The sequence below is a fragment of the Mercenaria mercenaria genome, chromosome 3, assembly GCF_021730395.1.
Source record: "Mercenaria mercenaria strain notata chromosome 3, MADL_Memer_1, whole genome shotgun sequence".
Classification (NCBI taxonomy): domain Eukaryota; kingdom Metazoa; phylum Mollusca; class Bivalvia; order Venerida; family Veneridae; genus Mercenaria; species Mercenaria mercenaria.
Window position 1 is genome coordinate 49,345,576 of NC_069363.1, and position 27,607 is coordinate 49,373,182.

At 33.8% G+C, this 27,607-nt stretch overlaps 1 protein-coding gene across 1 annotated transcript; it reads right to left on the bottom strand.

Annotated features, from left to right (window-relative positions):
- Positions 1 to 6,438: 6,438 nt before the first annotated feature.
- Positions 6,439 to 27,160, bottom strand: LOC128555617 (kinesin-like protein KIF2A). Its single transcript, XM_053538440.1, has 4 exons — positions 26,985 to 27,160; positions 21,531 to 21,625; positions 12,174 to 12,254; positions 6,439 to 7,250 (listed from the first exon to the last, which is right to left on the bottom strand). The coding sequence occupies exons 1-4, from the start codon at positions 27,037 to 27,039 to the stop codon at positions 7,146 to 7,148; spliced, it is 336 nt and encodes a 111-aa protein (XP_053394415.1). The 5' UTR covers positions 27,040 to 27,160; the 3' UTR covers positions 6,439 to 7,145.
- Between the last annotated feature and the right edge of the window lie 447 nt (positions 27,161 to 27,607).

The following is a 27,607-nucleotide window of genomic DNA, read 5'->3' on the forward strand; positions in this document are numbered from 1 at the left end:
ACCTTTGATCTACTGACCTCTAAATCAATAGGGGTCATCTGCTGGTTATGACCCACCTCCCTATCAACTTTCATGATCCTAGGCCTAAGCGTTCTTGAGTTATCATCCGGAAACGGATTGGTCTACATATCGACAGATTGACCGACATCTGCAAAACAATATACCCCTCCTTCTTCGAAGGGGGGCATAATAATATATCAAACTTCTTAATGGCTAGCTGTCAATTTTCCACTTACACATTTTTTTTCATAAAACCTACTCTTCATTAGTCAAGTAACATGTTGTTGTTTAAAGTTGACAAGTAAACATATCTGAAAAATCTAGATTAAAACTACTCAACGAACATTAAAATAAAATGAAGTGATTCATCAATCAATTATTTTAATTGTTAAGATATTTTAACATTAAACAGGAACAAAAAACTACTGCACGGCATCCTGTACCACCCTTCTGTATGAAAATCAGATCACTTATTTTCACTTGTTTGTCACAGCTGGAACTGAAGTTGCCTGAGAGGACTAAATTTATAAACTTTAAGAACATTGTTTTTGGGTAGACTCTTTTATACACAAGTAATGAAACCTTTAAGCAGCTTTTAAATAAAATGGAAATGACTGGCAATGTTCTTGAACTCCTCAACAATAAGTCTGACCCAACATGAACCACTGGGCCCATATTCATCAGAGTGCTGGGTAATTGAATGTTCCTATATGCCCTTCTTGAATTTTTTATTTCTGTTTGTTTGTTTTGGGTTTAACAACATTTTTCAACAGTATTATTAGTTATATAGCAGCTGGCAGTTAACCTTATTAGTGTTTCTGGGTTCTGTACCAATACAAACCTGTTCTCTGTAAATAACTGCCAACTTCCCCCCATGAATCAGAGGCAGAGGGTAAATGTCTTTTATCTAATGGTCACAGAAAACATATGCCTCACCTGGGCAGCAAACTCATGACCCCGCGATCCGCAGATATGCGCTCTCCCTACCGAGCTAAGCTTGTTGGCTGTCTTTATATTAAGTATATATATACATGTATATACACCAAATAATTTTCCAATTTGAGACAATAAAAGGGGCTGTTAAGGGAATTGTAGTATAAAGTATATACTCAATGAGATATAGAGATATAAGCTTAGATTAGCTTAAATGAGACAGCAAATAAATCCAACACCTTAAGAAAAATAACTTTACCTTAAAAAAAATCTGTCATCATCCTTGAATGATGATCAATAATTTATCTATTATTACAATGAATCATGGCAAAAAAAAACCTGTTGGTTTAACACTGAAAAACAATTTATTTCACCATAAATGACACAAAACATGTAAAGGTTACAAGTACACATTTTATATACCAATATTTGATCATAATGCATTTAATGCTGATGATACATCATTAGCCAGGCTCTATCTGTCGTCATTCAAGCAAGACAGAACTTACAAGGACAAAATCCTAGTATCAAGGTATATAGTTAATCAAGAAATACCAGCAAAACTTCAAGTTTGCTGGGAAAATTCACAACAAAGGAGAATACAATCTTGATTGTATAAATCTGTTTAAAAACAAGAACACATGCAGAATATATCAAAACCCTAAAACCAACACTTTCTATAAAACTGACTAGATATATATAGATAGTCAATAATATTCAAGCCACACAAACTAGCTATGCAATTCCCTTCAATAGTTCAAATATAAGTATAGAATTTAACACTAAATTCCAGCTTATTTCTTTAAAATTCTTTGAATTCTGAACATTTTCTTAAACCTTTTCATCATAAAAACAAGAGTGCAAGAATGTCACAATATACGCCCGTCACAGCAAATTTCTTTACTCTAGCACCTGTATTTGCAAATGGAATTTTAATTTTGTGGTTGTTTAGTAATAACTAAGTGTTTTGTTTTTCTAAGTCCACAAAAAAACTCCTTACCAGGTAGAGATACCTTAAAATACACCTAAAATTGGAAAGTAACATCTATGTTGTACCACAGAAAAGTGGTCTTGGTTTTTCCCTACGGTCAATTATAAAAAAGTTACAATATAAGTTATTTATAGTAACAACTAAGGGAAGTTAATCTTAAAAAAAAAAAAAAAAAAAAAAAAAATCAAAAAAAAAATTGTAAGTCCTCACAAAAATCTTTACCAGGTAGAGACTGGTCAAAATACACCTCAAAATTGGATGTAGCATGCATGTTGTACTACAGAAAAGTGGTCTCGATTTTTCCCTACGACTAGTAATGAAAAAGTTACAATATAAGCTATTTATAGTAACAACAAAGGGAAGTAATTCGAAAGAAGGGAACTGCGCATGACACTTCGTCTCATGATGGTGTATAATTGTGTCAAGTTACATCAAAATCTCTCCATGCATGAAGAAGAAATGCTTCGGACAAAGTCATTCTTGTATCTGACCTTTGGCCTCTAAGTGTGACCTTGACCTTAGACCTAGGGACCTGGTTCTTGCGCATGACACTACGTCTCGTGGTGGTGAACATTTGTGCCAAGTTATATCAAAATCCCTCTATGCATGAAGAAGAAATGCTCCGGACAAGGTTTTCATTCTTGTATCATTTGACCTCTAAGTGTGACCTTGACCTTAGACCTAGAGACCTGGTTCTTGCGCATGACACTCCGCCTCATGGTGGTGAACATTTGTGCCAAGTTATATCAAAATCCCTCTATGCATGAAGAAGAAATGCTCCGGACAAAGTTTTCATTCTTGTATCCTTTGACCTCTAAGTGTGACCTTGACCTTAGACCTAGGGATCTGGTTCTTGTGCATGACACTCCTTCTCATGATGATGAACAATTGTGCCAACTTTCATCAAAATCCCTCTATGCATGAAGAAGATATGGTCCGGACAAAGTCATTCTAGAATTTGACCTTTGACCTCTAAGTGTGACCTTGACCTTAGACCTAGGGACCTGGTTCTTGCGCATGACACTCCGTCTCATGATGGTGAACAACTGTGCCAAGTTTCATCAAAATCCCTTCATGCATGTAGAAGATATGCTCCGGACAAGGTCTGTGGACGCCGCCCGCCCGCCCGCCAGGGGCGTTCCCATAATACGTCCCGTTTTTCAAACGGGCGTATAAAAATGGCTAATCATGTTATATAATAGAGACTAAAAGCTTTGACATAAGATTTCCAGGGAATATTTAATTGAAGAATATATATAAATTCCTTAATTTTGTATCAAAAGTAACAGGCCTATCTTCACTATTTCCATCACTTGCTTGATCGACAATTACTAACTCTGGACAAAGCTTTGTGAAAATCTTAAAAGTAGAAAAAAATGATAACATATTTCATTTTTTGACCAAATGGCCATATTACGCCATCATTTTCAATACTTGCTTGACCACTGACCACTAACTCAGGACAAAGCTTTGTGAAAATATTTAAGCCAGAAAACAATCATATAAAATATATCATTTCTCTTACAAATTTCAAATGTTCTTTTCCAAAGCATTTGCTAAAGTACATTAGGAGTTTTTATGAGATTCTTCCTCTAAAAATATTTTAAGTATCTTTCTATTGTGTGTCCAATTTGCAATAAATGTTTCAGTAATAATACAATCATGTTTTATCAACTTTGAGCTTGTCATCTAATTTTACACATTGACAAGAAGAAAACATTAAGAAAACAAGAATATTTGACAACATATTTATCTGCCATCAATACTCCATCTAGAAACAGACATGCCTTGTTTTCAAGCCAATGTTTTTAGATTAAAATATTTTCATTATAGATCCAAACACAATCTGAATATATATACAAGAGCTGTCTGATGACAGCACGCTCGACTATTCGAAGAATTGATTGAAGAATGGTGTCAAAATATTTCCACAGATATTCAGACAAAAGAAATAAATAGATTAGACAAACAATGTTCCTGCATTACTTTGATTTCGATAAGTCTTGCACTAAATGGCAATGTATGAACCAATTTCAAAGTCCAAAAAGGGCCATAATTCAGTCAAAATAGTTATGTACTCTTGCCTACAGATGGAAATCATAATGATAAACAAGTGTTCAAAGTTTAAAAGCCATATGTCAAATAGTTTTGACAAAACGTGGACTTGTATGAAAACAGAACCAATTTCAAAGTCCAAAAAGGGCCATAATTCAGCCAAAATAGATGACAGAGGTATGTACTCTTTCCTACAGATAGAGACTATTATACTAAACAAGCGATAAAACTTTCAAAGCCATATGTCAAACACTTTACAAAAAATATGAACTGGTACGGAAAAGTTAACCAAGATTTCTAAGTCAAAAAGGGCCATAATTCAGCCAAAATCCTTGATGGAGTTATGTACTCTTGCCTATAACTGGATATGGTGATGGTAAACAGGTGTTGAAAGTTTCAAAGCTTTATCTCAAAAGACTTTGTCAAAATATGAACTGGTACGAAATATTAACCCAGATTTCTAAGTCAAAAAGGGCCATAATTCAGCCAAAATCCTTGATGGAGTTATGTGCTCTTGTCTGTAACTGGACATGGTGATGGTAAACAAGTGTTGAAAGTTTCAAAGCTTTATCTCAAAAGAATTTGTCAAAATACGAACTGGTATGAAAAAACTTAACCAAGATTTCTAAGTCGAAAGGGGCCATAATTCAGCCAAAATCCTTGATGGAGTTATGTACTCTTGCCTATAACTGGCCATGGTGATAGTAAACAAGTGTTGAAAGTTTCAAAGCTTTATCTTAAAAGACTTTGTCAAAATATGAACTGGTACGAAAAACTTAACCATGATTTCTAAGTCAAAAGGGGCCATAATTCAGCCAAAATCCTTGATGGAGTTATGTGCTCTTGCCTATAACTGGCCATGGTGGTGGTAAACAAGTGTTGAAAGTTTCAAAGCTTTATCTCAAAAGACTTTGTCAAAATGTGGACTGGTACGAAAAAACTTAACCAAGGTGTGACGCCGACGTCGACACAGACATGAGTAGGATAGCTCTACTTATTCTTCGAATAGTCGAGCTAAAAATAAAAACAGTTTGTATGTTCCTTTCCCTAAGCAAACTAAACATGCATTCTGACATTCCAAGCACCTAAAATAACGTAAACTAAGAAACATTTCAGGACTGCAGTGATTTCGAATGGTCGTTATAACACCATTAGGTGGATGTTAAACTTTTAACACAGTGATTATAACTCCCTATTGCAATGCTAACTAGAATTATATATAAGAGACAGTAAAAATGGCGATTTTCTGATCACTGAATATTAGCTAAAACTCTAAACCACCCCACCCCAAAATAAGCCAGCTATTACTGGCATTAAGGTAGTGGACCCGTATGAACTGGCATTTTCCGTTATATTTCGTTTTTTCTGTATGCAGTTTCAGAATTCTCAGGTTATTACAATAAAGCAATTGTCTGTTATGGCCAAAAGAGGCTGATATAGCAAACAAAAAATAACTAGTCCCACACAAAGGTCCATTAGCTTAAAATAACCTCAGATGTCAGTATTTTCTTTGATATTAACCTGCCAATGCATCGCTCATACCTAACCTTTTTCTTAGCACTAATTAGCAATGACAGAGCTCAGCACAATATCTACATATTGTCTTGCAGATAAGTAAGTAAATTGATCTTTAGGATTTTGAGAACATGTACTGAAATTTGACCTTTTATCAGCTGAGAGTCCCAACTGTGTAAAACTGAATCGTATTTACAACTGACACTAGTAATGCTAGTTAAATAATATGTTACTATCTACAAAAGCAAACAAGGAGCTGCGCTCAATAAACGCTTGATGCCCCCGGCGGCATCCTTGTCGATACAAAGCAACCTAAGTCCAAAACGAGGTCAAGGTCAAACTGAGGTCAGGTGATGTTTGAAGATGAGGAATGGTCACAGGTTACATCTGTATTAGTATCAATTCATTCTTGTAAGTGGTATTAATGCTAGACAAAACGGTCCCATTTGGTTAACCAAGAGATGGCCCATATAAAGCAACCTAAGTCCAAAATGAGGTCAAGGTCAAACTGAGGTCAGGTGATGTTTGAAGATGAGGAATGGTCACAGGTTACATCTGTATTAGTATCAATTCATTCTTGTAAGCGGTATTGATGCTAAACGAAACGGTCCCATTTGGTTAACCAAGAGATGGCCCATATAAAGCAACCTAAGTCCAAAATGAGGTCAAGGTCAAACTGAGGTCAGGTGATGTTTGAAGATGAGGAATGGTCACAGGTTACATCTGCAATAGTATCAAGTCATTCTAGTAAGGGGTATTGATGCTAGACGAAACGATCCCATTTGGTTAACCTCGTATGGATGGACGGACAAACGGACGGACGGACGATCACTATATGCCTCCCGCATCAGTAGATGCTGGGGGCATAAAAATTGTTTTCATAACAATCTCTTCACATTCTGTTTCATCAGTCAATCAAAGTAGATGCTGGGGGCATAAAAATTGTTTTCATAACAATCTCTTCAAATTCTGTTTCATCAGTCAATCAAAGAACATTTAAATACATGTATAGTTTGGACAATACAATTTTACTTATAAACAACAAATTTAACTGAAAGTGTCATTTCTCCCTTTAAACAATTCAAGTTTTGAAGAAAAAGTACTCTGTCCAATTTTTCAAAGACAACACAAAGTCTTCAACATGAAATATGTTAGATCTCCTTTTGTGTCTTATTTTAGGCATATATAGGTGTACTAATGACAGACTATGCCATGTAAAATGAGCCCATTCATTGGTCATGCTTGTCTAGTTCTACCCTTGCAAAAGTTTTCATCTAGAAAGAACTTTATTGAAAAATGCATACGCGAAACATTTCAAGAAGAATTTCATTAAATTTACTTCTCTGCATGAAAGCAAATTTCATTGCTAGAGTTACAAGCCAAATCTCAAAGAAATACTGTATCTGATGCTTTCGACTAATTAACACTGAAATTTTCGATCTTGCACACCTTTCATCATCTACTTTACAGCTAACCAAATCTGTTTTAATAGTAACTGACTTTGATCGACTTATCACCACAATCCTTAACAATGTCATATAACCATGCACTTCAACCCAATATATGTACAAGTATTATACACTGTAAGGTAATATTAGAATATTTTGCTCTACAACAAAGAAAACGTGATTATTATGGAACAGGGATATGGCTATGCTTTGACCTTTTTTCCACGTCCCCTGCCAGCAGGGGGCAGCACCTGTTCCGATGGACTAACACTGCCATTGGTATATTCTTCATCATCATCATCATGATTCTGTGGGAATGAAATAATCATTAACCATGAAAATGATGATCTTATTCTGTACAAAGTGTTTTATATACTTCAGAGCAGCCATCCATAAATCTGGCTATCTATGTGTCAAGAAAGCTGTCTCCGACTGAAAATGAGGTTTTAAATAGCTTTTTTAGGGATTTCAATATGTACAGTAATAACTAAAATGCATTAAGCTTTGCTAAAAAATCCCTGAGAACAATAAGAATGTGTTCACTGTTACCCAACAATGGGCAAAAGGTTTCTAACTTGCCATTTGTTGTCTGTAATTGAAGATTGCCTGATACGCCATTAAAGTACCTTCCAAATATACCAAAAGAAGAACAATCCTCTTATGGGTAATGAGATTATTTGCATGCTAGGTAAGAGTTTCCGGTGCTTTCAACAGTGCTAGAAAATTTTGAACCACCAGGCATTATCTGTAAACATTTGGTACAGGACTGCTACACAATGCCACATGCTAAATATATAGGATCAGGGCATTATGGTTTTAGAGAAACAGACTTTTTTTTCCTTATGTAAAACAAGTGAACCAAGAGGCAGTGCCAATTTGGATGCCAGGGACATGATTTTAAACAAAATTGGAAGAAAACCACTATACAATGCTACAAACAAAATACCTAAGCATTGGACTATGTAGTTATTGAGAAGAAGACTTTTCATTTTTTCCTTTAGATTAAATGGCAACCAGAATTCTGCATGGATTTAAATTCTTTGTACAACTTTAGCAGAGGACCATTCAAGGAACATCTAGGCCAAGCTGCATCAACTTCCACCAAATGGTGTCAAAGAAGATGTCATCTGATGACAAGTATGGTTGGTTTTGTGCTCCCGAGAGCTGATAACACTTAACCTAAACTCTACATTGCCTTTGTAATGTCATTACGGTCATTTCTGTTTATGGATTTCAGATTCCCCCACATTGTTTAACCTTTAGCCGACTGGCAGCAAGTGATTCTGCCTTGTGACCAGTGCTGACCAATATCACCCTGCACAGACGTCTATGGTCTGCACTGTTCGTTATTGGGCCAGTAAATTTTCAGTGAACATCCCTTCAAATAATAAATGATATTCCCCAAATTGAATGATGAACCCAGTCCATTTTTGAAATTTAGCAGGGTAAAGGTTACATAAGTTTATGCTTCTTCTGGTGCAGACAGGAATATCCTGCTCTCCAGTAATTCAGTAACCAAAATGGGAAAGCCTTTTTACCATCCAAACAATTAACCAAGACTACAATATTCCCACCTGCAACTACAACAAGTGAAAGAACTATAATACAATGTTCCATTTAAAAAATACCCAACCATCCCTGCTCCTGAAGACTGATATAAACAGTACGGAAGATCTCTGATTCATTTGTGAAAGTTGTCAGTTACTTGTGGAGAATAAGTCAGTTAATGGTCCGAGGTACAGCGACACTGGTTAGGTAAAATGACTATTGGTACAGTAACACAAACATGATACTGAAGAAAATAAACACACTGGTATATTCATAACAGAAATCCAGTACATAATTATACAAAGAAGTCAAAGAAATTTCTACCTATATGCGACTAATTTCGAAAGTAGAATGGAGAGAGAGAGAACAAGTCCATTCTTTTAAATGGGGCATGAATCTTATGTAAACTGTTAAGTTCAAAAGGTTGAACTTAATAATCCAAAAGAAACAATAAGTAACAATATTATATAGTTCAAGTTTTCTATAAATATTTAAACACATTCAAACAAGTATCCCACGAGGACAGCTAACATCAGATCATTCACTGTACATAGTTATCAAGATCAATATTAAGAATTATTTCCCTACCGTCCCAACAAGGAAACAGTGAGACAAAACATTGTAAATATTTCAACAGTAATACTGTTTATGTGATACAAAATTAAACAAAAACATAATCATATGTATAACTGCCAAATAAAAATAAATTTTTGACAATAGAAAAGATGAATAACTCTCAAGGAAAAACCAACCTTTTATAGTACATATCAATTACCGGTCACACATTAAACCGGAATCCACCTAAAAACCGGAATACACCGGAATACACTTTCCATAACCGGAATACACCTGTATTAAAGTTAAAGGTATTTTTGAAGGGTTTTTGATATAATTCAATCATATATATCATAAATAATTAACATACGAAAGGAAAATAAAATACGTTTACGCAAAATGATTTTATACGAGAATGAAGTTCGGCGACCGCGCGGGAAATTTCCATAACCGAAATACACCCGTATTTTATTAATAAATGGTATTTTTGTAGGGTTTATTGCAGAAATAATTCGTGTATAATATAAATAATAAGTTTACAAAAGGAAAATAAAATACTTTAACGCAAAACGATTTTATACGAGATTTGGAATTGGCGAGCGCTCGGGAAGTTTCCATAACATAAATGCACTCGTCCTTTTTTAAAAAATAAATAGTATTCTCTTAAATAAACACTTTTTATCATTTTTTGTAAGTTGTAGAACCATGTTCAATAAGATTAAATATGAATGAATATTTGAGAGAAGTTTATTAAAAGATAATTCTGTATACGAGATTATAACTTTACGATCTTACGGAAATGTTTTACGCTTACGTCGCTATGACTAGATACCGGAATGTTGATTATTTATTAATTTATTTAACTGTTTCCTCAAATAATAAGAAAACAGTTTAAGACAAAAAATATCATTATTCGATTTTAAATGAAGCATAAACAAAATACGGGTCCCGACATAAACCGCGCGGATCAGAAAGGGCTTAACATGATCGGAAAGGGCATGTCACATGTTTATCATTGAAACTTATTTAATTGTTTCTTCATATTTCATTTAACAAATAAAAAAGAAAATAAACTATGAATGATAAAATAGCAATTTTTGATTTTTAAATTAATTATAGACAAAATACGAGTGGCATAAACCGCGCTGATCGGAAAGGACATAACATGATCGGAAAGGGCATGTCACATGTTTATAATTTGAAATTATTTAATTATTTCTTCATATTTCGCGTTTCGTTTAACAAATAAAAAAGAAAATTAATTAAGGAAAAATATCAATATTCAATTTTTAAATGAATTAAACACAAAACACACGTCAGTGCATAAACCGCGCTGATCGGAAAGAACCGGCCGTATGTTTATTATTGGATCTAATTGAATTATTTCTTTATGTTTAATTTGATAATTTAAGAAGAAAATAAATTACAAAAAATTAGTTTTCAAAAGAATAATATTATGTTTAATATATAAATATAAAAACGTTTACTGCGCTTATTTCCAAAGCACAATTAAGATCGTTTGAATATATGCAGCATAACAAACACGTGCCTCTGATTAGTCCTGATAAGAGTTTGATTGGATTATCACACCTATTGATTATATCAATTAATCAGTATATTTGTAAGCACACATATGCGACATGTGACAAAAAAACGCGCGTAGTGCATTCATTCTTCAAGTTTTTAACACCGCTTAAGAAGTAATACAGTTTGAATTCTATAACGATTTTAATAAGATATCGACAGTAATGTAGGGAAAATTCTATAAAAACGGTCGAATTTTCACATAATTATTTGTAAAACTTCAAACAGCGCGACCTTAATTACTTATTTCTTTCTAAAAGTAAATAAATGATACATACTATGGCCATAAAATTCAGACTTTTGACCAGAAAGTACAAAGAACAGAATAAAAAAATCTTAAATAATGAAAAAGCGGCAGCAATTTAAATAAATGGAGTAAAACGATTTTTGGCAAACAGATTTCTGTTAGTGTGGCATAATAGGTTACGTGACATCGTGAACGTAAATAGAAATCATGTGGTTTTAAATAAAGCAGTATGATGTCGTTGCGGTTTTAAATGCATCTTTGTACATGTATATTTTTGACACGACACTTTAATTTTAAGATATTCTTCTTAAACAATAATGTCAGTTTATGCACATTCGCTTTTAATGACAAATTAAAGAAGCTGATATGGTTACACTATATTTCATAAAGGAATATTATATTATAGCATAAAAAGACTATTTTGAAATAATTTGAACCAAAAAATCGAAACTTGAAAGAAATTTACCTACCTAAGTTAAAATCTAACAAAATTATGGCGATTGTGGTTCATCCACGAGTGCGCAAATTTCTCGTGCGCTCAACAAATGTGCAACCTCGTATAAAACGTTATGCGCATTTTAATTTCATTTTGTAAATTAATTACTTATTTTATATATGATTGAATTCTATCATAAACCCTAAAAATACGATTTATTTAAGAAATACGGGTGTACAATAGAGAATTTTAGGGCATGGAAATTCATTTACGAATACACAAATTTCCAGTGCCTTCGCCGACTTTCAATCATGTACAAAACGTAATGCGCAAAAGTATTTTAATTTCATTTTGAGAATTAATTATTTATGATATATATTTTTGAATTCAGTCATAAACCACTTCAAAAATAGCATTTGTTGAAGAAATACGGGTGTATTTCGGTTATGGTAATTTCCCGCGCGGTCGCCGAATTTCAATCTCTTATAAAATCGTTTTGCGTGAACGTATTTTATTTTCCTTTGGTATGTTGACTATTTATGATATATATGATTGAATTATATCAAAAAAACTTCAAAAATACCTTTAATTAAAAAAATACAGGTGTATTCCGGTTATAGAAAGTGTATTCCGGTGTATTCCGGTTTTTAGGTGGATTCCGGTTTAATGTGTGACCCATCAATTACTGTTTAATAGCAGTCTGAATTATAAAATTTTCAACAAAATGCATTAATGCTGAAATTTTTACACTATACAAAGTAGCAAATGTGAATGTATATAGAGCTTCTTAAAAAAGTCTGTAATAACGAGAAGATGACTAAATGACTGGAATTTGAAAGTCATTTTATTGGTAAAACGTACCTGGGAGGAGTGAGTATCTCTACTTCCGGCAGCCTTCTCCATCAAGTGAGGATTGAGAGAAAATATTGCGTCTGCCTCAATCTGCAAATATAAATATTAAACATGAAAACATTGAAAGCTCTTCCATTTCTAGATCAACACTCCTGCACTAACCGCCTGTAAAATAAAAAATTCTCAAGATAAGCTCTACAGCTCCAATCTATACACCCCCCCCCCCCACAAACTGTCGGGAGTATTAAATATGGAATTATATCTACGGTGGTTTTATTTTCTGCTAATATTAGCCAGCAGAATAAGTCCAAGGAGCTGCCAAAGTAAATCAGCCACCAGGCACTATTTCTTAACAACACAGATATGGCTTTGGTATATAGAAGTGATGCAAAAATTACACATTCCGTACTTTTGTTGTAGAAAAACAACCAACAGAAATAAATTCCACTGCTCAAAATTTACAGAAACAATAAAATAGAAACATGGCTGACTGAAGTAAGTTCCTCTGCTGCAATGCACATTGATATGGAAAACTGAAAAAATACCCTTTCAAACAATAATCTATGATTTAACCAGAATGCTGAGAAAAACGCAACACAAAAATGAAGTTCTATAAGAAGGCACTTACATGACTGCTCTCTCCAAGAAAAATAAACAATATCAGAAAACTTGACTACCAAGATGAAAGCACAGAAAATGGCATTCTGGTACCTGAATAATTTAGTTTTTCACACTGTCTACATGGTTTTGACATTCTGACAGGGTATACATTTGACTATGCAAAATCTACTGTGATCTAAGCTAAGAAAAACTTGATATTGATATTTTTCACAATTTGTGGTGGTTAGGTTATTTTCAAAGTGGACAAGAGCTGTGTAATGACAGCATGAAACCCTTCATCATAATACTAGTTTACATACAAAGCTTTACCAAAAGTCTTCAAGTTGATAAAGGGACGTAATTTTGTAAACTGTAAGTCAGAGTTACGGAACCTGGCTCAGAGTAGTCATTCCATTATGCAGCTTGGACATGAGAAAAACTTCAAAATATTCAGTACCAAAGTTCCTAAGAAACCTGCTGGCATGCAAAAATTTCACTAAAATATTCAAGTTAAACAAGAGATCACAGAGTGATCTTGGCGCCCACCAATGTGCCATTTTTGAGTGTTCCAAATTTCAAGACTTACTGACTAGCTCAAGGTCAAATTTCATTTCCATACACAACACTTTGCATGTGGTCCAAATTCGAAAGCTGTAGCTTGAGAAATGTGAAAGTAGGTCACTAGATCAATTTCAAGGACGAAATGTGAAAGTAGGTCACTAGGTCAAAATCAAGGTCAAATTACACTTCAGAACACAAATTTATGCATGTGGTCCAAATTTAAAGCCTGTACCTTCAAAAATGTGGAAGTAGGTCACTAGGTCAAAATCAAGGTCAAATTTTATTTCGGAACACAGAACTATGCATGTGTTCCAAATTTGAAGCCTGTACCTTCAAAAATGTGAAAGTAGGTCACTAGGTCAATGTAAAGGTCAAAGTTTGTTTCGGTACACAAAACTATGCATGTGGTCCAAATTTGAAGGCTGTAGCTTGAGAAATGTGAAAGTAGGTCAGTAGGTCAAAATCAAGGTCAAATTCCAATTCAGAACACAAAACTATGCATGTGGTCCAAATTTGAAGCCTGTACCTTCAAAAATGTGAAAGTAGGTCACTAGGTCAAAGTCAAGGTCAAAGTTTTTTTCAGTGCACAAAACTATGCAAGTGGTCCAAATTTGAAGGCTGTAGCTACAGAAATGTGAAAGTAGGTCACTAGGTCAAAATCAAGGTCAACTCATGTCAAGGTTCATCTTGCCACTCAAAACCATACATGTGGTCCAAATTTGAATGTTCTAGGTTATTGACAAGAAGATTTTAAAATCTTTTCCCTACATAAGTCTATATGAACCATGTGACCCCCCAGGGCGGGGTCATATTTGACCCTAGGGGGATAATTTGAACAAACTTGGTAGAGAACCACTAGATGATGCTACATTACAAATGCCAAAGCCCTATGCTTTGTGGTTTGGACAAGAAGATTTTCAACGTTTTTCCCTCTGTAAGTCTATGTAAACCATGTGACCCCCGGGGCGGAGCCATATTTGACCCTAGGGGGATAATTTGAACAATCTTAGTAGAAGACCACTAGATGATGTCATATACAAAATATCAAAGCCCTAGGCCCCGTGGTTTTGAACAAGAGGTTTTTCAAAGTTTTTCCCTATATAAGTCTATATAAACCATGTGACCCCCGGGGCGGGGCCATATTAGACCCCAAGGAAATATTTTGAATCATCTTGGTAGAGGACCACTAGATGATGCTTCATACCAAATATCAAAGCCCTAGGCTCTGTGGTTTTGGACAAGAAGGTTTTCAAAGTTTTTCCCTATATAAATCTATGTAAATTATAGAAATAAACAAAGGGCCATAACTTACTAAAAAATTGTTGAACCAGTCTGATTTTCAGGGGGACACAACTAGGGTACCAATACATCATTCTGACAAAGTTTGGTCAATATCCCCCTGGTAGTTTCTGAGGAGATGCGATAATGAGAAATTGTTAACGGACGGAAGGACGGACGGACGGACGGACGGACGGACGACGGACCACGGACGCAGAGTGATTTGAATAGCCCATCATCTGATGATGGTGGGCTAAAAATGGCACATAATTTTTCCAAAATGTAAACAAGAGTTACGAAACCTGCAAGATCATATAATGATGCCAAAGACTTATATGGAGTTTGAAAACATTTAGCCATGTAGTTTGGTATAACTGCTTGTCTATTATCCTTAACAAGAGTGCCAGACTGTCACAAAATATGCCCATCTAAATATTCAGTAACGTATAATAAAGGTAATAATGTTGATGTTGTATGCCTTGTTAACCCAAAAAAAGAGTTAGAAGGAATCAAGGTATTTGTGAGGTTCCATGTGGGATGAATCTGACAATCGGATCAAAACTGTTTGAATGGACAAGGCTAAATTCGCAGTTTTTCGAGTGATTCAAGGGCCTTTATATAAAGCCCATAATTCAAGAGTGCCTGAGGCAATTTGGCTGGTTATCCAACTTGGCCGAGATATTATGCCCACAAACATTATCAGCAAGTCTGGTGAAGATCAAATGAAAACTGGTCGACTTAAAGAGCGGACAAGGCTAAATTCACAGTTTTTCTAGTAATTCAAGGGCTATAATCCAAGAGTGCCTGGATTGATTTGGCTGGTTACAGAACTTGGCTGAGATATTATTCCCACAAACATTATCAGCAAGTTTGGTGAAGATAGGATGAAAACTGTTCGACTTAGATAGCGGACATGCTTTTGGACGCCGATTGCCCACCACGGGTGTTCACATAATACTCTGAAAGAATTCTACACCCAGATCCTAATTTCAAACCAACAGCAATCAGGGTCTTTCTAATAAGCTTTCATTTAAGAGGGGCTTAAACTCCACTTACTATTCAAAACAAACTTAATAACCTTAACATCAGCAATGTTTCTTTGTGTGGGCGCTGTTATTTTTTCTTTCAGCAAAATATCCTGGGTTACTAACAATTTTTCGAGAGTAACAAGTCAATCTGCTCAGTGATTTCACACCGCAATCATCTCCTAATGACAGTATGCATCGTTTGTTTACCATAATCACTCACCCAACAGTAACTTTATATGTAGTTTGTTTCTATCAAAATTCAATGAAGAATGGCTTATTCATACTTACTGAACCATGGTCTAACTCTCTAAGATTGTAATCATGCGAAAACTATTTCAAATAATTTAATAATAACAAACGTAACACTTTTAACCTCAACACATATCAAATGCTCAATCTAACACTAAAATAGCACTTAACTATTTTACTATTCAGGTACCATGGATGGTTTGAAACATTGAGCAGCGGTTGTAAATTTTCTTGCAAGATCATGTTCAATGGGTTCAATAAATTCCTACTGCTTAAACGATACAAGTTTGAACCATTTTATGGTCAGAACCTTGCCTTTTTCGTAAGAATTGTTCTGATACCAGTCTAAGAAATACAGCCTTTCCCAGTGGTCAATTTTCAAGTAAGTGTTAAGGAACAACCAATCAGATTCTGGGTTGGTTGTTTGTTTTGGGTTTAACGCTATTTTTCAAAAATATTTCAGGTATGTAATGGCAGGCAGTTAACCTAACCAGTGTTCCTGGATTCTGTACCAGTACAAACCTGTTCTTTGCAAGTAAATGGCAACTTCCCCACATGAATCAGAGGTGGAGGACGAATGATTTCAGACACAATGTCTTTTATCAAACTGTCACTGAGAACATACGGCCTCCCTGGGGATCGAACTCGCAAATCGTAGATCTGTGCTCTCCCTAGGCAGAATAGATTCTGGGCTGAGTATGGTCTTCAAACACAGATTTACAACAGTTACTGTGGGCCCTGCAGTATTCATCAACACCTTAAGTCTGAAATTAAGACTTCTAATTTTTAAATTGCAGTAACTTTGCTTTGTATAAATCATATATATAGCAGAAAATTTGCCTAGCTGTTTAGTGTATAATATGCCATATTCTTGCCAAGTTTCGTTAAAATTCATCCAAGATTTACAAGATAGCAAAAAGTAATTTCAGCCGAGCATCTTTACCCTCATCAGGCTAGACACAACTGATTCTGCCTTTCTTGAAGTCTGCGACCAGTGTAGATCATGATAAGTCTGATCAAGAGCTGCACTGTCTCCATTTAGTCAGTATTGTTTTGGTATGCACCCTTTTTAACAATAAATGGTACTGTCCAAATTGAAAGATGGGCAAGTTCATTTAATATACATTTGTAGAAATTTAGCAGGGTAAGGGTTAAGTTTCAGAAACGTTGAGGAATATGGGCCCTGGTGTAACTGCCAAGACAATGTAGATGACTAAATTTCGAAGCTTTTTAACAGTTGTATGCTCTTCAAGAATGGAGGAAATAAAAGAATCTATCTATCTATCTATCTATCTATCTATCATATACAATTTTATGTACCTAAGATGCAACTGTAACTAATATCAACACAAGTTTAAGCTGTTTGAAGTATGGTAACTTTTTTCATTTAGCACAGATTTTTATCCTATTTGATCCCAAGTTACCTAACCATGAGCAACAGAAAGGTAAAGCATTCATGCAACTATACTGATAACATCTTTAGCCATTTTGGTATCATTACTGAACAATGCATCTATTGCTTCCAAACTCTCTCACACTGGGCAGATTAGAAGTTGATCCAGCACTTAGCTAACAATATGGCCTTTATACACTGAACAGGTGCTTTCCTAAATCTGTAAGTTTCACAATGTCAAGTCATTTTTGTAAGATTTGTAGCTCTAGAACAGATTTCTTATAGATAGAACTATGCATCATATCTGGTTAATTAACTTTTATCTGAACTTCAAAAGAGTAAATTCATTATTTATATATTGCAATTATTCAACCTTTTAATAAATTATCTACTTTTGATAATAAATTTATTTGTAACTGTATGTCAATAAACATTAATTTCTATCTGTATTTATCTCTAATGTATCAAAAAGAACTCACTTTTTGTCTATTTTTTTACCATTTTGCATAAATATTGTAAATTTGGAAAAATTAAAATGCTTATGAGGGACATACATTGTACATGGCCTAGCGGTTGAGATCATCGGCTTGTAACCACTTGACTCTCAGTCTCTCACCATTGTTAGTTTGAATCCAACTCATTTGTGTAGTTTAACATGTGAAAAAGTTTACATGTGAGAAAGTTTACAAGTTCACTCATTTCTACCCAGTTTCACATCTGACTAGACAAACTAAAACCCTATTAATCATTATTCAAAATGATGACATAACCAGAATTATAATAATATCTACAAAATATATATATATCAGAAAATCTCTTACAAATACAGAAAGACACAAATCATAAATTATAACTTTTAATAAAATAATTATAACATATGGTACAGTTTGTATAAAGTATGTAAAACAAGAATCCCACTCAAAATAATTTCAAAACTGATGACTCAAACTTTTATCAGTAACTGAGTGTGAAATGCACTGAACACCTTGAAATATTTAAAATCTGAAACTTGAAATTGTCATTGTGTTGTTAAATCTGAGATATTAGTGAAGTATTACAGAAATAATACAAATGATAACACTTCACAGGATTTTTTCTCTTCTACAAACTTCATGTATGCAAGAATACTGGCCACTTGAAAAGAAATTTAAATGTCCTTATGTGTAAATATTTGTTTTACAACTTTATTGAAATCTTATACTCTCCCTGTCATATAATAGGACACTTGGTTTACAAATAGATTAGTTAAGAAAAATCTTTTGTAAATGATGTTTCTTTCTAGTAACTAGTACTGTACATAACAGCTCCACTTTAACTATAAAAGTATCTCATTTTTCAATGGCAAGGTTTATATTTCATTATGTTGTCACTTTTTATCTGAAATTATCATCAGCGTCAATCTGAATTCTTCCAGGGCATTCACATGCATGATAGAAATATATTAGTACCTTTTTCATGACTCAAACATCTTTTTTTCAGTTCAGTTGATTTTTTTAAAAACCCACTTAAGCATTCAAGAGCAAAAGGAAAATTTCTCTGCCACGAAGTGCTTGCCAGGGCTTTTCATTCTTTTGTAAAAGAGGCAGATATTCGGACATTCTCAATTGGAAAAAAAAATGCTATCATTTTATAAATCAATGTGAAAAGTTAAGAATGAGGTATTAAACCTGAAAACTGGCAATTTTCAAAGCCATGTTGTTAAACTATAAGTTGAACATCCTGCATCCTACACATGTTCATTTTCCAAAAGATGCATTCATTCAAAAAGGGGCCACATGTATGTTAAATCAGGACAATTATATTCAGACAGCCCTAAGAGTTTTATAACTATCGCCCGATTAGACATTGGCTATTATCGGTGCCTGAAAGTCGTGTTATGAAAATGCACTTTTTAAAGCATGCCGTCTAAAGATATTCAACCTTGTTGTGAAAAAATACGAACGGACAAATTTTTGACTGGGGTGCTGGGTGAGAGCATTTTAGTCAAATACTGGGGAAAAAACCCATAGTATTCTGCAAGAGGAATGGGGAAAATTTACGCTAAAAAAGGTGATACTCTACAGGCATACTTTTCACATACTGACAGAATTAGTTGTTTTGTTACTATCTGGCTATAGTCGCCTCTATTCAGGGGTTTAGCTAGGTCCAATTTTTTGGGAGAAATCACTTCTCCCTCAAGCAGATTTAGGGAGAAGTGGGGAGACTTTAGGGAGAAGTGGGAAGACTTTTCCTACCGCAATGATGTCGAGTGATTCGAAAGGTGGCTGTAATTTTCTTGTTTCTTGATAAAAAGTATTGATGTGACCATTCATTTTCTTAGTTAGATCATTTCCCATACAGTGGGTATTGTTTCGTTAAAAAATTCTGGAAAAAAAATCGTTTTCAAAATTCAAGCCGATTCTGTAAATGTAACCCGCCAAATTTTGGTTATATCTTGTATGAAGTGTTTATTATTAACAACGAGTCATTCACCGAGGAATGTCAGAATCTCACTCGAATGAAACTGAAAGTAAGCTGTGTAATCTAGAAATACATATTCAAATAAATTCATCGATGGAAGTCAATTTAAACATTGTTAATACATTACATGTCGTTCTTTTATCATAGATAACAAATAATTGTGTACCAAATTCCAATTAATCGCATGGTTAATCAGTAGTTTCTTAAAAAAAAAAACACTTTGCTTTTTGCACTCGAACATGTTGACAAAATTAAAAACGAAGTGTCAAAGACGTAAATGCGACGCTAATTGGCTGAACACAATCAACGAGGTGTATCGGATAATTTGATTCGCTTTCACAGTTCTCGGGAAAATCTCGCAAGTACCTGAAGTAGGAGGAGCTTAAATTATGCTACCGGCGTGTGTTTGTGTATTCGGCACTCGTTATGACACCGTGCAAATTGCCAACAGTCCGGGTAGCACTAATTAGCGAGTGCGGAAATCAAAGAAAATCGGGCGACTTGCATTTCGCTCTGAGGTTAGATTTGAGCGAAGTTTGAAGTTCTAGAGCGCCTATTTCGCTCAAGTCGCCCACTCGCGAGAGCCCTGCTATTTAAGGAATGAACAAAAGTAACTGAAGGCGATAAAAAATACACTGGGACCCCGTTATAACGCTGTCATCGGGGTCCAAGGTTCGAGACCCGCGGATCTGGCGGGGTTAAATTTATAACGCGGGTTGATAGTATCAGCGGTATAGGCAATACCCCACCCATCGGTAATGTATTAGACGTATTTTGGACGCTGTTTTATGTTAATAAGAAATAAGAATCGTATAAACGGGACATTTATTTACCTTAAATGCTACTGAAAAATACATTAAAAGAATTATAACGCTGTGTCATCTTCTCATTTAATCGTGATTCTAAAAGAAAGTTGAAATTGTTTATCCCGGAAGTAAACATGTATAACGCTGTGTGAGGAATGCGCTGTCATGAGAATTACATACACAATGCAATTGCACTGGGGGTTTATGTAACTAAAAGAGAAAAAACGCGGTCAGTCTTAAAAAAATAATTTTTAATACATGAGGAAAATCGATAAATGAGATGGAAAATTGTTAAATCGCCGTCGTTAATATACGATATTAAAAAGGAAGAACATTCTCAATATGGCTTTCAGTGCGTCGAATCTTCGCAAATTCCGACGAACCGAGAATGATCATTATGAAAAACGGCTGCATTTTATTACAAAACTGGGCCTGTTGTTCGGTTTTTATTCACTCGAGTGTTAATGTCATCCACTTAATTGGTGCAAACTTAAACGGTTTGATAGTTGACTGACCGATCTTCCACGCTTGTTAATGCAAACAATCTAATTTTGACACGGTACTGATTGCCTAATTGTCACAGGTCTACATGTATTGAAACTTTAACAAAGGCGATACGCAAACAAGTAAGCTAGCAGACGATTATTGATAAAAATCAATAATCGTCACAGTTGTCATGGAAAGGTGTTAATGTACACGTACATGTAGTTTTAACGCTGGTTATGATCAAATTTAATAACATCCGCGGATTTTTTTTTTTTTTTTTTTTTTTTGATTTTTGATTTTTTTTACCCTCTAAAATTTGGGAGCCAAGACGATACAGCGTTATAACGAATACCGCGGTATATCGAGAAGCGTTATAACGGGTTTCGAGTGTATGTTGGTTTAGTTATCCCTTAGAATGTTAGTAAAATATCTGTAACACACTTCATTACTTAAAAGTAACCAGATTATGCCGCTGTTTTATCCATATCAAGTAAAATATGTATACCTCTTTGCCTTTGGTCTCGCCTCGTTCAAACCACTCAACTGTGACACTCTTGGCTTCATTATTTGTCCCGCTGATAACTGCAGAGTGGATACGACCTGAAATACCAAAGTCAAGTTACATTAAAATCATATAATTATCAATGTCTCACATGAGTTGATGCACCGATGTTGTATCTTTTAATTTATATGCAAAGACCCTTCATTAACACAAGTAAGTTAACAGCCTAAAAAGTATAATATTTGTGAAGATAATAAACTTCAAATCAGGTACTCGTCTAAATTTCACCAAGGTGCAGACAGACAGTATTAATCCAGTGATATTGTGTTATTAAACTAAAAAAAGTAATAACGTTTCATTAATTCTTAGTCAACTACTGGAATTTTTTCAATCTCACAAAATCAAAAATTAAAAATACTTTTGTTTGAATAAGTCTTACGACATGCTTTGCATACTGCCATACAAATGTCCAGAATTTGGGATGATGGTTTCCCCGGCTTAATTTTGTAATTTTAAAGCCAAATACCTTCCAAAATCTGGGTGATCATAGATGACCTCGAGGTCTTCCGAGACATTTTCAACAAATGTGTTGGAAGCCATTTTTTTGTAGAAGAGTAGTATCCCTTGGCGTAATTGCCCCAAAAAACGTAAATAGCACAAAGAAAGAGGTCAGTAAGAACTAAATTACCCTTTAGGGTGCCAAGTAATTAATCAGTCAAGCAAAAGTGAAGTCGGCAATCGCGATCATGAATGCCACGCTGACGATTATCTGATTGTCGGCCCATCACTAGTTACTTTTATTACATGTAAGTTTTTTTTTCAATTTATGGCCAGTTTGTAACATAATCGACATTTAAACCTAGCTATAGCATGTAAAGCGTCGACAGCGATGAAAATTTCATAGGAAATTTCCTCCACTATTTTGGTCTTTTGAGTTTTTGACGAGATCTGTAGATGAATGACTGTGTCCTCTAAATGCTGGTCTCACTCAGTTTGCAATGTTTAGGCAGAATGCACTTTAGCGGTCCCCAGAAGTTTACAATGCACATGCGCAGCAAAGTGGGGGTGTGGGGGCAGCAGCCCCAAACATATTGATCTAAAAATAAAGTTACCCTTTTCAAGACCATTGTACGACGTTGCCCCAGAGTGGGACCTGTACAAGAACGGAAGAAGAAGACATTTTTAAACAACTATTATTATAGGGACCGCTAAACTGCAAGTGCTCCCAATGTTAATTTTCTTGGTCAACTTTAAGTCTATGTATACAAATCTTTATCAAACTGAATCAAAGAAATATAAAATACACAGAATGGCAACAGAAGATAATCTCACGTTAGCACATGTCACCGCATTATCTTATTGAAACGTTTGCTGACTTGATCACTCCTGATCAAATCAACAGACACTTATTAAAGTATTTCACTGGCTATACGGCCGTTACGTAATGGCAGTGGCTAGGTAGCCGGTTCCGGCTACCTAGACCAAAGGTCTACGTAGCCGGTTCCGGCTTCCTAGACTAAAGGTCTAGGTAGCCGGCTCTATATATATACATATCATAAATGAACACGTAAGTCAAGGTAGCCGGCTTTGATAAACTTTGTTATAAAGGATCATTTTATTAGTTAAATAAATAACATTTTTGTGACTTATTATTTACTTTTTGTGATTTACCTGTTTATTTCGCCGTATTTACGCACTGCTCTTTGTTTTGCCTTTTTTTAACTGTTTGTTCTGTTTTCTTTTAAGAATGAATCACTGTATCTTGAATATGTATCGAGTACGTTTTAACATAACAAAATGTCCGCCGATGTGATATGAGTGCGTAAATGCGGCAAAATAATCAGGTAAAACACAAATAATAAATCACAAGAAATGTAATTTATTTAACTAATATAATGATCCTTATAAATAATCTTTTATAGATACAGTTTATTAAAGCCGGCTAACTTTACTTACATGTTCATATACGATATGTATATATAGAGCCGGCTACGTAGACTAAAGGTCTAGGTAGCCGGAACCGGCTACCTAGCCACTGCTTTACGTAATAGGCAGAATCCAGTCCAATTGTCAAAAGACAACTGTTGATTTCTTAGACTTCCAATCATATTAAAATTCATTCCTTCCCTGTGAAGAAAATACTAATAACATTAAAAAAAACATCATTATCATATAAACAAACGATCTGATAGAAAGTTTTTCACAACACAAAATTTTATCCTTCTGCAGTCTGTTTCATAGGTATCAAGAAGTTTCACCTCCTAGACGTTTCTCCCCTAGACTTTTCACCTCCTGGTTGTTTCATCCCTAGATGTTTCACCCCCTGATTATTTATAGTGATTAAATAGGTGTTAAATGATCTATTGTTATACTTGATTGATCTTTGATTAATGGTTGGTGTTGAGCAGTCTCAGATCAAAGAAGCATAACAGCAGAACTTTAGCACATACTTAATCAACATATTCAGCAACTTTGAATCATTATTATTTGGAAATAAAAAATGATGTTGATTAAGTTTTTAAGAATAATTCTGTAGACTAATAAAAAACGTTTTTGCAGTTTATAGATCTACTGAATTAAATATATTAATTTTTGTATATATATTTTTAATTCCTGAATAAATCAAAATAATTTTAGTATTTTCTTTTTTAGAAAGGCTCACAAAAATATGAAAAAAATGTAAAATTATAATATTCCTTCTTGTAAATATGTAAATTAGTCAATAAAATGAATTGATTGAATGTTTATTTTAGGAAAAATGTGTAGATCTAGATAACTTTGAGTCAAACTGAAAAAAAAAGGAATCAGTAAAAATGTGTTATTTATTTCAATAAAATAGACTACGTAATTTAGAGACTTTGAAAATTTATTATACCTCTTGAATTACAAGTACCTCTTAAATTACAAGATAATTAAAATTATTTTGATTAAGTTTTTAATAAAAATTCTGTAGTATTTAAAAAAGTTGTTGCAGATTATAGTTAAATCTGTTTGAAAAAAAATCAGTGAAAAATTAATTAGTTATATCAATACAAATGACTACATACTAATTTCTAAAAAAAAAAAAAAAGGCATCGTTACATGACAAGACTTATTTCAAGGAATGTAAAATTTGCTATTTTTATTTCAGAATATAAAAAAACAACAACAAAAAAAAAAAAACAAAAAAAAAAACAGAATATAGAATTTTAAAGAAAAAGCCAAAAATACCTTATTTCAATGGATGTTAAAGATTAAATGGCAAGGTTTTGCTAGTTGAGTTGGGGAGTGGCTACTCAGGGAGTTGTGAATTCCTATGAAATTCCTGTGAAATTCTATGTCAGTTCATTTTTGAAATTCCTTTGAAATTAATGTGTCACTGATTGGCAGCTGACACTTGATACACATTCTTCATTCCAGACAAAGTGTAACTAAAGACAGAAAGGGTCTTTCTTGATTCATTATTGAATTAAACAAGGAAACACTTGTATTTTCATATATTTTATTATATTATAGATTATTAAACTCTTTTCTTTAAAAAATATGCACATTCGAAAAAAATATATTTAATATCACATTAATATCTTAACAAGTATCAGCATTTTCATTTATACACATATAATCACAGTGAACTTAGTCCTTATGAAATCATCATTGACACATATATAAGCACATTTGAAAAAAAAAATGCTTTTATATTTAATATCACATAAACATTTTAACAAATATGACCACTTTCATCTACACACATAATCACTGACATGTAGTTTTTTTCATGTTCACTCCGCAGGACCATACACTCTGCTAATTCTTCTCAGCAAGAAGGTAGCGGATATCTGCTTTGCTGAGTAATCCTCCAAGTACTCAAATATCTTAGCTTCAGATCTTCTTGATTCGCGCAAATAAACCAAAGGTCCCTGTCCTCATCTACGGCTTTCTTGTAATCAGCACGTGTGATACCTGTAACGAACAAAATGTGAAAATTACCAAAATATTTTTTCATTCGTATACACTATTTAAAAAAAAAAAATCAAATAACTTATTGTATACTAATCAAGAAACAAAAACATCTGATGTGATTAATATCTTATATGATAGGTTAGTATTTTTCCTAACTTCATGATCTATTGTAAAATATCTTGGTGAAAATAAACAACATGGTCTGTTCTGTATTTTTGTTGAATTTAACTTTTTTAATATCTGGAAAAATTTGATAACAAAAGTTATTTAAAAACCAATAAAATGATGATTAATATAATTACCAGTGGTTCAACACTTAATGCGCTGCCAAAGTTCACAGATGTCACATGATACATCAAGATGCCAGGCATGCACAGGACTGTGACAAAAAATACATGGTGGAAAACGAGCAGCATTATTTAATATTAATTGAAATATTAAGTTAAAAAAATATCCAGATTTATCTGATTATGACGTTACTTCAGTGAAGTTAACAGAAGTTATGGTTTGAATGAAACAATATAGTTACCATAATTTAAAGTGGAATAAGGGTAATTAATGTAATTAATTGCTTAAACTAAAAAAGACATTTGCAGTTTTCATATTTTCATTTGTTGGAATTACACATCAAACATCTTGCAGCAAACTAACCCTTTAAATCATGATATGTGATGATTGGATTAAATCAGTCCTTTGATTATGCACATATGTAACTTAACATCCTTATTTGTAATAAAGTGTGATAAATTGTTTATTCATCTTTTTATGATTAAATTATGTCATTAATTATATTTATGTGTTGCTGTTTTTAATTGTTAGTATTTTGAAAACACAAAATATTTAAGTTTATAATTTAACAGAATAGATATTGACACATTAAAAACAACAACAACAACAAAAAGCTGCTTTATTATCTACAAAGGCTTAAATCACCATACATCAACTAACATTATTATATATCATAACTGCATGTTTATAGCCATTCTTTAAAGATTAAACCTCTTTTTAGATATTTAAACTGAAACTTTAACTTAAATCAATCATACTTTTCATATTCACATGGGGGGTGAAACAACTAGGGTTTTGGGAGGTGAAACAACTAGGGGTGAAACATCCAGGGGGTGAAACGACTGGTATTCGTTTCATACACCTGTAAAACGAGATCTCATTCAGTTCCCCCATGATGTTGGCAAGATTTGCTCTTTATGCCTTTCAAGTTGCCATTCTATTTATTTTTATAGCTCTTTGACTGAACTGGCTGTCAGATTTTATCATACCCCACCCACTTCAGACAACGTTTACAATGAGTCACCAAAGAAGTTTACAAAAAGGAAATCAATTAACTTTCCGACAGAATTAGACAGACACAAATATGTATGTTGGTTAAATGTATTACACAGATTTCTAGAATTCCTAGGCATGGAGATACATAGTAAAATAAACCAAATTTTGTTCGCATTATTTATGTTGGCAACAAAATGGCAGTCAAAATCGACGAATGGGACAATGTTTACGCACCATCTGTACGTTGAATGTCAACGTTGATTCCGATTTTTAAATGGCTCACATCCATAATGAGGCTTTAAATCACTTATTACATAACACATAAAATCATATCATCAAAGGTTACAATGAATAACACAACTTTGTCTTCTTCGCCAATCACCGCGCATTCCGTTAAGAATTTGAAAACTGCAAGTGCGCATGAGCGGAAGTGAGAGAACATTGTGCTTACAAAAAAATGATAACATGGGGGCGTTTACTGAATTACATATATATATGTATGTACATTAATAAAAAAGGGACTGGCGAAGCAAGTCGTTTGCTTCGTTTTCCATAGTAGGGGTTGAAATCCGCACTGAATTATCTAGAACTATGTGTAAGACCGGTAAACGTTTATTCTATTTATTCTCCGTTTTTTATGGCTTTAATATGAATTGGGCATTTTACCCACGTAGCACGTACTCCGGTAAAAAATAACATATTAAGCTTGTTCTATTTGTCACTATTATTGATATGTGAATTATCTAAATTCAATTATAACATGTTTGACGTCTTGCCATTACATAAATTTGGTGATATACTAATTTAGTGTAGTGTAATAATACAAGATTCTTTCACTGGTTGTAGGTAAAGGTAAA

Excerpts from the sequence above, each read along its gene's own strand:
- LOC128555617 (XM_053538440.1), bottom strand. The coding sequence starts at position 27,039 with ATGGATGTGAGCCATTTAAAAATCGGAATCAACGTTGACATTCAACGT. Across the intron at positions 21,626-26,984 it reads TGACATTCAACGTACAGATG|GTCGTATCCACTCTGCAGTT; the intron begins GTGCGTAAACAT and ends TTGGTATTTCAG. Across the intron at positions 12,255-21,530 it reads GCGAGACCAAAGGCAAAGAG|ATTGAGGCAGACGCAATATT; the intron begins GTATACATATTT and ends TTATATTTGCAG.